Source organism: Podarcis raffonei, chromosome 5, assembly GCF_027172205.1.
Source record: "Podarcis raffonei isolate rPodRaf1 chromosome 5, rPodRaf1.pri, whole genome shotgun sequence".
Taxonomy (NCBI): Eukaryota; Metazoa; Chordata; class Lepidosauria; order Squamata; family Lacertidae; genus Podarcis; species Podarcis raffonei.
The window spans coordinates 29042590-29055030 of record NC_070606.1 but is presented as its reverse complement, the minus strand read 5'-3'; the positions used below and the strand labels follow the sequence as shown (position 1 = coordinate 29055030).

General features: G+C 45.8%; 1 protein-coding gene across 3 annotated transcripts in view; it reads left to right on the top strand.

Annotated features, from left to right (window-relative positions):
- JMJD1C (jumonji domain containing 1C) overlaps nt 1-12441 on the top strand; it is a 117041-nt gene that overhangs the window by 7976 nt on the left and 96624 nt on the right. The window contains exon 1 of one of the 3 annotated variants that reach the window (XM_053388377.1): nt 10542-11062. The exons of 1 other annotated variant lie outside the window; for it this stretch is intronic. In XM_053388377.1, the coding sequence (XP_053244352.1) occupies nt 10916-11062 (147 nt within the window). In that variant the 5' untranslated portion in view covers nt 10542-10915. Of the gene's footprint in view, nt 1-10541; nt 11063-12441 lie in introns of those variants that run through there. One more of the 3 variants, XM_053388378.1, reaches the window with a different exon arrangement.

Below are 12441 nucleotides of genomic sequence, written 5' to 3'. Positions count from 1 at the left end.
TGGCTTGAAAATCTGGAGTGAGGGGAGAAATGCGGGAATCTTCCCATTGTTGTGGTTTTTCTTCTGCTTATAGGCATGTGGAACAGGAAGCGGCTTGAGAGGCATCTGAGTTGAATATGGCAGTGGGATTGTTCCAGGGTTGAGTTGGGGGAGCAGAGGCCAGAGGCATTGTAAGAATGATGGTGCTAATAAGGATCACCTTTTTCCTGGTTGTTCCCAAGTTGTTTTGGGGAAAGCATTTCAGTGGCATCATTATTATCAACTATTCCCCTTCCTCTGCTCACAGCAGGGATTATTCCCACGTCGCTTGAGGAGGGGGTCAGCGCAGTGCAAAGGCAGAAATAATATTATTCCCATGCTTCCCTAATTTTGAGAAGCTTGCAGATGACATTCAGCTTCAAACATCAAACTTATCTGGGCCAGTATTGTTCAACAGCTACTCTAGTGAGTTCTTAAACGTGGGTGTTTTTTTGTGCAATTGTATATTTTATTATTATTTGTGACTATGTATGTGCATGGCTGGCTGTAGTTACTAAACATTATTTCTGGATTCAGTTGATTTTTGTTTTCTAGCTCTAATCTGTAGCAGCATACCAATGTCTGGAAAAGAAAATGTCTTTTCAAACATTTTTTTAAAAAACAAAAATAAATCTGAATAGATTTTTCATATTTGAACCATTCTAGGTTTTCGTCTCTTTTCTTTTTCTGCTCTTTTTTGAGGCAGCAGCCATTTTGTGTTAAGCCACACCCCGGCAGCACCAAAATTCCAAATCTGTCCCCAGATTTGAAAAGGTTTTCAACCACTGGTTGAACTGACACTGGTCTGACTCAGTAAAGGCAGCCTCCTGTGTTCCTATTCAGAGCTAAGTTGCCTAGTAACGTGGTTAGCACCTCATAATAAAAACTGGATTCAGCCCATGGCATCAGAAGAGTTAATGGGTTAGGAGAACCTGAAACAACTGGAAGCCAACATTAGCTGAAATGGTCTGTATGAATAGTCAGCCATGGTATTTTCCTATTCAGATGCCCTCCACTTTTTAATCACTTCTTATGGGCTTTTCTCTTAACCAGACAGCTGGGAACACACCTATAGCTTTATTTTATTTTGACTGACCTGCCCCTAGTCTTGTCAAAACCCGCCCCCAGCATTTGGCAATAACAACTCTTCTCTCTCTGTGTTTTTTATTTAATCACAACATTTTTACTAAAAAGAACCTCAAAGCACGCACTAACGGCCTAAAGCATTTGGAGTTGCAGTTTCAAACTGAAGATTTTTAATTAACCCCAGATTAAATTAGTTTGATTGCATCCCAGTGAAATGCAAGGTTTTCCCTTTTAGGTGGAGCCTCACAAAATAGTGTGATCTTATTGTCTGGGGTGGCATGGAGTGGGGGAGATAATAAAACTTTTTTACAGGAAGCAACATAACGCAATACTACTCACCCCCATTAAAGTAGATGTTATTTGCGTGGCTTAGAACCTGCCTAAATTTATATATCCTTATTTGTTTTATAAATTAGGTTTATAGAGAAGGTTTTTCTCTTTAGTAAGGTGGCGAGGGAGTTAAGTACCTTTTTCACTCATAAGCAGAGCTAGAAGAAAAAGCTTCCCAAGTTCCTTTTTCTAAAGGAAACATGATCCAGAAAGGAAGGGGAGAGTTCAGCATGGCTCAGTTTCAGGTCTGTAGCTATGGCAGCAGAGTCTTATGGCTATACTGGTTTATTGCTTCCATTTGGTGTTATTGGAGCCTGGAAAAAAAATGTAGCTCCTATGAATGGAGACTATAGAAAACGGAAACACTTCACTCCTTCCCTCTGTGTTGACAGCCTGTTAAGATTACTGCTTTGTTAGGAACTTTTTCTCCACTGAAAGCAGAGGTTTTTATGACTTGGGGATGTTTTCAGCTTTCCATTTTTTCTCCTCCTCTTCCCCCAACCCCCGGCATAAGACCAGGATCTCCTCGTGATGACCTGGCAAAGGCTGAAGGGGAACGTTCCAGAAGAGGCAGATTTGGTGGCTGAAGAAAAGGAAATAAATAGTGCCAAAGCAGTTGTTAATGCAAGCAAAATTTCCTAAGCACGCACAGAAACTGCAGAAGAATCTATCAAGCTGGTCATGTTTTGCGTACGGAATGCCTCTGCCCGTGTTGCTTTCCAAGAGATGATGGATTGGCTAGCTTATTAGCTGTAGAGGACCAATCTGGTCCAACAGCTAGAAGGTTGGGCTCCAGTGGAGGAAATTCAGGCTACAATACAATACTTATGAAGCGTGCTAGGTGGCCTTGGCAAGCCAAAACCTTTCAGCCCACCCACTTTGCCAGGATGGTGTGAGGCAAAGTTTTATGCACAGTTAGGTGCACAGTTCCATCAGGTTCGATGAGTTTAGGTGCACCAAACTGCATAGGATTGAGCGGTGCAATTTTGCTCTGAGCTCCTTTGAGGAAGGATGGAATGCAAATGTAAAAAGATAAAATTAAAGCAAGAGGGCCTGGCACTCAAAAGTATTTTGGTACATGCTGTATCTAGAAAAACATATCAAGCAACTCTGACTCCTCCACCCCTGAATGATGGCTGTGTATCTCCTTACACAATGTTTGCTCAGATGCTTCAGTTTTGCTGTGAATGTAAGGACAGTTACATGGAAATAGATTCTAATTAAATTGAGATTTAATTTCAGGTGAATGTACTGAGCACAGTGTTGGGTTGCAGCGTTCGAAATTTGCCAGGCGCATTTTGCGCCTGGCTGTCTGCCACTTGCGACCAAGTGAAGATGCCTGGCTGCCAGGATAGTGCCTGACGTCTCCACCATCTGGAGATTCATGCCTGACGAGCCTTGGATCTTGACTGTTTTCACATACTACCAAACACATCCTATAGAATTCTGTCTGTTATATTTTATCTGCACAATCAGAATGAATTTCAGGAACCAGTAAGTCGCATTGAAAAATATGACTTTTGCACCGTCTGGCCCCAAAATGGCAACTAGGCATTCCATTTTGGTGACTGTAACCCTGGTTTAAGGAGCCATTTAGTGCCTAGCTTATATACCTGAGTATATATATATATATGTATATGTGTGTGTGTGTGTGTATATATATATATGTTTGGTATATATGTATATGTATATATGTTGGGTTGTAATATTTAGAAGTGAACTCCATTGACATCAGGGAACCTTCTAGGTAAATTTCATGTATGGAGTGATACTAAGCATATTTGCTGTGTAAATTCTAGTTCACTGAAGAGAGCTTAATCCTAGGTGTCTTAATCCTGCAAGCTTTAGTGCAGTTGTGACCTCCAAGTTAGATTGGAGAATTAGAGGCAAAGTTTGTTCCGTTGTACCTTTGAAACCACAAATTTGTTCTACATAGACTCCAGCCTTCCTTCTGAACCACTCTGCTTCTTGCTCTATAGCTAAAGCTTTTGAGCAGCATTGTGCAAGTCATGTGACTTAGGGAAACTTGCGGGGAGGGGTCACCTCAGTTTTGAAAGTATTGGTTTTCTAGGCACTTCGAAAGTAGAGTATTATACATACTAAAGTGAAGCATTCCTTATTCAGCTGATAGCATTCACCTATGCAGTGTCTGTTAATGTAGGGTTGCCATACTGTTGAGCTATTTTTATGGAAATTTGCCAAAATATCAACACTTCCGACATGGATTGCCACCCTGGTCATTTTTACCAATTTTTGGAAATTCCAACCGGACGCTGTTTCCACCAGACGAATCCCGCATATGTATGGCAGCCTGAGTTAATGAGCAGGGAGGGGCAGCAGTATTTTTCATACATACAACACACCATGCACCTTGTCCATGTTCTCGAATCTCAGCAGCTGAAATTGGACCAGACTGTACCCTGAACCCATTAATTGATTGAACTGATGGATTTGTGGTATTCAAGTCATGGCAGATGCTAATGACTTTATCTCCAAAGAATGCTTAGCAAATGGGTCACAGCAGGCTACTGAGAGTTTTAAAATATTGTGATGTAAATCAGGCTGAAGGCCTTGAGCCACTCTAGTAGACAGCACTACATAAACAGGCTGTTGGCAGAGTGCTGTTGCTTCACCAGTAGCAGCACAGTTGCTTGTTGAGACCTATTCTGATTCCTGTACCTACAGCTGAGCACAACCAGAACTCTTTCCTGTGGTCCTCACTACTTCTCCAGAGCTTCAGCTCAGATTCCTCAGCCTCCATCTATTTTGCATTATGCAGTAATAGGCTAGTGCACAAATGCATGTAAGTTATGACTGAATGTGTGACTAGCCTCGACTGAAAAGGATCATGGATGAGGTCCTGTCAAAAACCATCACTTAACATTATAATCACAAGATAAACATGCAGTATAATAATTCCATTTGATTTTATGACATAACTCCTATAAGGAACAGTAGTATTTGAGGTGCACAAAAATAAATAATGACAATCCATTTAATTTTGACATTAGACAGAGTATTGATGCCAGAACTGGACAGTCAGGCACCACAATATTTCACCTAGGAAATTAATGCAGAGTGTTAAAGAAAGATTGAACAGTTTAACAACAGCAATGTAATTTTTTCCTCCTCTAGTAAAAACCTAATGCCCACTCACTATTTTCTCTACCGCAAGCTCGACTGCCATGAAGACTGATTCTTTCATTTGGAGCTATCTCTTCCTCCTTCTCACAGCAATCTTCATCAAGGGCAGTAGACCTCTCAAAAGTGAAGAATCTGGCTCCCTATAGCAAAGACTTGCCTGTCATTAATATAGGATCTAGCTGCAGGCCACCTTTGGGAAGTCACTGTTACCAAAGGCTTAGCCCCAACTCATCTGCAATCTAGAAATATTACTTCCCTTCCCACCTTGCAGGGTTGTAAACATCATTGAGGTCTTGGTCACTTTATCTGTATGTTGCTTTCCTGTATACATCCCATTCAAAGTGGTTCACAGCCAAGCATGACACTGACACAAGTGATTCACACGAAGGACTCTGAACATTCTAAAGTAATGTACACATTTGATTGTTTAAGGGATGAGTAGTATTTTTAAATACTAAACCACTGAGCCTTCAGGAGAGGGCAGAGTATACTTATAAAGTAATTATGCTTCTTTACATGAACAATATCACACAACTAATCTGACCAGTCTATTCAACTCTAGACATACTCCATTCATGTAAATAGTAATACGGTAAAACCCTGTCCTCATGAATATTAACTCACTGGTAAAAATGTGAAGAGCAGTGAGTGATTGCATCTTTGGCGATAAAAGTTTATTACTGAGGTGTTTAATCTGATAGGTATTTTGAGCCTTCCAGAAATTAGGTCAAATTTGACATTGATCTAAATCTAAACCAAATGCATTTTCTTAATAGACTTGTTTTGTTCCACCTCATCTTGCTCCCCACCTCTGTAGCAGTACACCTTGCGTCTCCTTTGTGTTTTGCTCCTCAGTGGTTACCATTGATTGGTTTGAGGTAGGGGAAAGAAACATATGCAAGCGGAAAGCAAAGGGGGAGGGAGAAATGTGGCAAATAGATGTAAAAGATTATGGCCCTAATTCACCTAAAGTTAGCAGTTGTTAGTTATTGTTTTTTATTAGAGATTTTCTTGTTTTACAGAAGTATGTGTAATGTCTCTCGTATTTTTTCCATGTAACATTTTTACAAATCAGTTTCATTTGTTGAGACATTGGGGGGGGGGAGATGGGGGGGGTTAGATGGCAATGTTTCTATTTTGCTTAATGTATGTAGGGTTTGGTGTCAGCGTTCAAGTTAGCAATTGCTAAGACCATTGAAAGATATGGGACTCTGGTAGCCACAAATAACTTGTTTTGGTTTCAGTAAAACGTGTAGCGCAATCCTATGTATGTGTACTCCTAAATTTGTATAGGGTTGTAGCCTGAATCATGACTGACTGTAGCTGGACTGGGGCATATAATCAATGTAACATCAATACCATGAGCTATCCTGGTGTGTCTTCTCATTATCAGAATGCGATGGAGCTCCCTTTTGTGGGGTTCACTCAAGACACTGTTTTAGCTCACCACCAGCACATTAAAAGTATAAACAGTTTCCTTGCCCTTTTACATGACTTTATTGATGATGTGGGAATTCTAATCTGCTTTGGTGACTGAGAATATTTCAAGGACAAGGAGCAATCTTGTGCCCCACAGCTCAGGATGACTAATGTACAGCGTGCATATAGTTTAATGAAGGAAAGGGGCTGCTTTAGGATAACAAGGTATCTTCGATCCCTTCCAGCTCCTGTGATTCAGTGATTAATCTGCCTTAACCTGTTTGTTTGTTTGTTTGTTTGTTTGTTTGTTTTTTAACCTGACCAAGTTATGCCGTTGAAAACTATTGAGTGATGTGACAGAAATGACCACACTGTGGTTTGATCAATTAATCAATTACAGGTCAAGAGTTATAAAACCATTTGGCACATAGAAGGCAAGAAGCATTTGAAAGCCTTGATCTCCTTATGGGCCAATAAAAAAGTCAGTTGCTTCACAAAGTGTAACAAATACTATGAGGATATAGGATCTTAACCATCTATATTTGGAACATCCAGTTTTTAAAAAACCCTTAGGCTATCTGCTGCCTGGATGCTTCAGTACTGTAATTTCTTCCCGTTTCTTTCAGTGAGTTTTATAAGCTTGGCAGTGCTGCTGCTGATTGACAACAAATTGATGAGGTGGGAAGTGAGCCATAAGGGAACAAGGTGCTCTCCCGTGGGCCTACTCATGTTGTGCAATGGTGTCTAGGGAAGTGGACCACTTGAAGGCATTCTTAGGATCTGATGTTGCTCCTTTCTACTCATGTGGAGTAGCTGTTGTGTGAAAGTACTTGCAGCAAGTCAGAGGGACAGGCTTCTCACACTGTTAGAATATGAAACTTCCAGCTACCACCGTGCCAGTTAATGGCAGCTGGGATACACTCCCTTTGCCCAGAGATAGTTTAAAGAATACTGTACGTTTACTTATGTTCTCCTTACTGAGGGATTCAGATGATGGGGGGAAAAAGACCTTAATTGACCAAACTAAAAGATAAGCATGTAATGCTTGTAAGGCTTAATTAAGGTGGGCCCTAGATGTTGTCATTGTTTTATAATGGTTAGCACTTTGCTTTTTCACGAACTTAAGAAATAATAATTATGCTTTATCTATATAGAATTTTTATAGTATGCCAGTGTTGTTTTTATGTTAATTTAGAATTAAATGCTTGCTTCTACTTGGACTGAATCTAGAATTTGATTAGAATCATAGAATTGTAGAGTTGGAAGGGACCCTGAGGACGATTTAGTCCCAACCCCCTGCAATGCAGGAATATGCAGCTGTCCCACACAGGGATAGAACCTGCAACTTTGGCATTTTCAGCACCATGCTCTAACCAACTCGAACTATTCAGGCTAGAAAAACAATTAAATGTCTAAATTATGAAATCTCCCTCATCCTTATAATAAACACATAAGGGAGATTGTTATTGTCCCCATTTATATTACGGGCAACTGTGGCTTACTGATTTGGCAAATGCCACCCAACTAGGTCCATGGCTGAAATGGAATTTGAATCTATGAATGACCCGGAAGCTGTACGCCGGCTCCCTCGGCCAATAAAGCGAAATGAGCACCGCAACCCCCGAGTCGGTCACGACTGGACCTAATGGTCAGGAGTCCCATTACGCAAAATATTAAATACCTTCTCCACAATTTCTCCCCACAATAAATTACTACCGTATTTTTCGCCCCATAGGACGCACTGGCCCATAAGGCGCACCTAGTTTTTTGGGGGGGGAAATAAAGGGAGGAATTAATTTTTTTTCCCCAGGCACGGGGCTGGGGCGGGGGAAGCCTGAACTTCCCCGGACCCCAGCCCCCAGAACAGGCAGCTCTCCGCAAGCCGTGGGAGCCCAGCGCCGGGCTCCCACCGCTTGTGGAGAGCTGCGCGAAGCTTGAAGCCTGGGCGCGTTGAGCTCAGCGCGCCCAGGCTTCGGCATGCAGGCAACTCTCCGCAAGCTGTGGGAGCCCAGCACCGGGCTCCCACGGCTTGCGGAGAGCTGCGCGAAGCCTGGAGAGCGAGAGGGGTCGGTGCGCACCGACCCCTCTCACTCTCCAGGCTTCAGCGAAAGCCTGCATTCGCCCCATAGGACGCACACACATTTCCCCTTCATTTTTGGAGGGGGAAAAGTGTGTCCTATAGGGCGAAAAATACGGTAATTTTTAATACTTAGTTCACATCTTCTCTCAAGACTGCATCTCTGTTGTGGAGCTGTCACATTTTCTCTAACACTCAATTTGCAATACTTCGTATCAGGCAAAATCCAATGCTGTACCCATTGCTCTCATGGTTGTGACCTAGGATTCAATTGCACGCCTCTTGGAAATTGTCTGCAGTACAGTAAGCCCACAGTTAACTTGTGTGCATTCAACTTTACGTGCTTGCCCCAAAAAAATTTTTTAAGTAAAATAAATAAAAAGGGGGCAACATCCAGAAAAACCCCTGGCAATTCACCTCACCACCTTTGCACCTAATGTGTTTCGACTACTGTACACACAATTTTGGCTTTATGTGCAATCCCTGGAACGTAATCCCCCACCCATTAAATTGTGGGTTTACTGTATTAGCGACTAGTATACATTTCACCATCTGAAGCTTTGTGATTTTAAAAAAAAGTCAACGGGAATTGGGTGTTGGTATGCAAAGGTAGAGAGTGCTCATAAGCTTGCCCGATCACACTCAGATTTGCTGTTTCTCTCAGTTGTGGCTTCTTCCTGTTCCGTCCTCAATCCCTTTGTCTGCCCCATTCTTCTCCCTGCTATGCACCACACCTGGAGTCCTGTTCACTACAGCAGGTGACGGGGTAGACAAAGGCACCTAGAAACAAATTGATGGGACTTGTAGCTGCTGCAATTTCTGCTTTAATCACTAGCTTTAAAGGGAGAGAGTAAATCTCCAGGATGCCACCTGACAAACCTAACCTCCCTCTTTCATTAACCTTTTATAAAATAAAAAACGTTGAGCGGCAGCATGAAAACCTATCAAGCTACTTCCGCATTACAGAATAATATTGTACTCTATTGGCATTGAGTTGGGCTGGCTAGAGTATTGTGCTTACACACAAAGGATAAAATGCGGCACTCATTGTTTGCTTGTGTAGAAAGGCCGAGTCAAGCACTCTATCCACTAGCCCACAAAGACTGCTTAGCCAGAGCTGCATGTTAATCTGGTTTCCCTTTCTGACTGAACTGGAACTTAGAAGCATATGGTGTAATAGTACAATCTTCGCCCTGTGCTAATTGTGAAGCAGTTTGCTGACACACTGTGCTAGTAATGGCTGTGTCCCCTATCTATGCATGCCAAGCTCTAGCAGAAGGAGCTATGAAACGTCAGTGTACCTGGAACAGAAAATACAACCTGCCAGGGCAGGCTGAAATATGCATTATAATTCCTTCCAAAACAATGTTAGCAAGCTCAATTCTTCATCGCCTTTTCCCTGGACTGATGCAGTCCTTCCTATTGCAGCAGAAGCAGCATCACTACAGCGCAGTAACCATGGCAAGACTATGTTCAGAGCAAAAACACTACGCGGGATAGGTAGAAATTTCCCTGGGTGGGTGTTTCATTCAGAGAGAGAGAGAGAAAGAGAGAGAGATTGGGTGACCTCAGCTGCTGTGAGTCATCCTGCAGAGATGAGAGGGAAAAGCAGTGAAGAAAAACAAAACAAAATCCAGACCAATCCCTGTATGGGTAATATAGGAACAGGCAGTGTCTGGAATAGAAACCAGGCGAGGGAAGGACAGAGAGGGGCATGGGGTGGGAGAACAGAGGACGTGGGGTGGGGTTCTGCTGTCTTTTTGGGAAGCCAAATTCGGATAAGGAGAGGGAAGCAGCCGACCAGGCGAAAAAAGAGAAACAAAACACCTCGCTGGGAGTTGCAGATTCACAGCATGCTGGCTGCAATCTCCCCAGCTCTGCTCGCTCTCCCGCCCGCTCCTGAAAACCCCAAAGTCGTCCCGTTCGCTTTTGATCTTTCCCCCCGCCCTCCCCCTCTCCACTGCGTGGAATTCCAGCTGCTCGCTTCCAGTGGCGCCAGAGGGGCTCAAGGCGCGCGGGGGTGGGTCGGTGGGGGGCGCGAGAGAAAACGGGAGCGCCTCCTCGCTCGTATTGTCAGAAACGGCGGGTGCGGGAGGGGCCTCGTGGTCTGTGTGCGCCCCCACCCTCCCGCGCCAGCCAGCTGCCCTGCTTTGCTCTCTGAGGCGATCTATATCCCCTCGCTGTTCTCCCTCTGGCGCGGCCCGGGTCCTTTGGCTGCCGCCGCTGTTGCTGAGGCGGCGGGAGCCGAAGTTTTCCAGCCACGGAACGCCAGACAGTTGCCCGCTCTGTTCCTGGCTGGCTGCCTCCCTGCCGTGCCGCCTCCTCCTCTTCCCCCCTAGGGCACGGACGTCGCGCGCGACCGCGGGCGGACTCTTTCCCTTGCCGCGGTGTCTCCCCCGCGCCCTCCCCGCTCCTCCCTCTCCCGCCCGAGCCAACGCGTTTGTGTCTGGCGGAGGGAGACGGCGCGTTGTGCCGGTCTCCATGGCAGTGGGCTCGTGTGGGCGGAGTGGTCGGGGCCGCAGCGCGGCTCTGAGCGAACGGCTCCCCCGCCCCCTCCGCTCTGCCCTCCCTTCCGTGTGTTTGTGTCAGGCTGGTCGCGGCGGCGGCTGAGCTGCTGCCCGGGGCGCCCGGCTCGGAGCGGCGGGCGAGAGGAGGCAGAGACCCCCCCGGTCCCCCGTCTCTCTCACACACGAAGCCCCGACGCGCGGACGCCCTCCCCCCGCCTCGGCTCCTCTAGGCATGGGCGACCCTTAGCGAGAGCGAGGGAGAGAGAAGGGGGGAGACGCGAGCGCGGCGGCTGGTGCGGTTGGCTGCTCGCTCTGCTCTTCGGCAGCGGCCGCCATGGCGGTGGCGGTGGAGTCGCGGCCGGAGCTGGTGGGGAAGCGGTTCTTGTGCGTTGGAGGAGACGAGCCGCCCGAGAACGGGCGTTGGAGAGCCGGCGTCATCCGCACCGTCTCGCACCGGGACTCGCGGAGCCCCGAGTTGTCGGTAAGAGGCTGCCATTCCCGTCTCCCTCCGTCCCTCCCTCAGGGGGGTCCCGGCCCAGCCCAGCCCATCCCGCGAAGCGGACACCCCCGCCGCCGCCGCCCCGTAGCCGAAAATTTGGGGAGCGGAAAGCAGCGAGGAGGACTCCCTGCCTTTTCCGAGGAGTGCAATGGCTTTCTCCCCTATAGAGAGCCCTTTTAAGGGCGAGAGCAGGGAGGGGGACGAAGTGTGGGGCTTCTCTTTTCTTCACACACACACACACACACATATATATATGGTGCCACATATATGGGGTGTGTTTGTTGGGGCGAGTGAGAGGAGTGGAGGTAGTAACAGGACACTCCCCCCTCCCTGCTCGTGAAAGGGGGGGAGGCGACGAGGGAGTTTAAACATGACACATCCGCTCTCATTTCCCCTTTCCTAGGCCCCGAACAGAGAAGGGGCTTACAGTGGGTTAGCAGCAGCAGAAAATCTCTTCTCCCCCCACCTCTCTCTCTCTCTGCTTCCCACCCAGCCTCATCTTTAAGGAAGAGAAGCGCCAATTGCTCGTCCGTTCTCTGGGGTGGTGTGGGGTTTTTTGCGCCCACTGTATGTGTGCGGGTTTTTGGGGGGGTGAGGGGGGATGTCTGGTGTTGAACCAGGTTGATTCGGATCATTGAACGGGGGGCGGGGGATACCGTGATTACACAGCAGCCGCCGCCAACTGTTGGTGATTTGCAGATGGGAGTTCTTAGGAAAGAAGGGTTTGTCTTTCACACACACACACACACACACGCACACACGCACACACGCACGTACATATATACTTTGCTGCTTCGCTTCGCAATATTAATGTGGAGTTGTGTATGTGCCCAGCATATGTGATGAGGAAAGCGGATAGAAGGCATTGGTTTTTGATTCACATTCTTGTGAGAAATGTAGCTGTTGGTTTGGCCCGTTCATTCCTTTAAATACCACCCTATAAAACAGGCGCTGGCTGTCCTCTGGCAAATCTGGTGGGTGGGTCTTTGTTTTTTAAATGCCATAGGTTGAGCAGTTGTAGTCAAACAGAAAACCTCCTCTTGTGGAATTTTTATAAACGTTTTAAGAAGCCATTGGTCTTTCGAACTAGTGTGTCTCCTGCCAGTGTTTTCCTAATGGGTGTAGGAATGTGAATGGAGGGAGGGAGGGAGCCAGGATATATTGTGGGGGAAGGGAAGGAAAAAGCAACCAGGATTTCCTTGCCCTGTGTAAGAAATACATGCTACTCGAATTCCATTTGCAGTTTTTCTAAAGATTTAACATTTATGTTCAATGCTTGCTGGAGAATCTAGCTATGTGATACATGTTACTACTACAGTTGTGCAAGCTGCATTTTTAAAAAATGCTGCAGTGCTTATAAA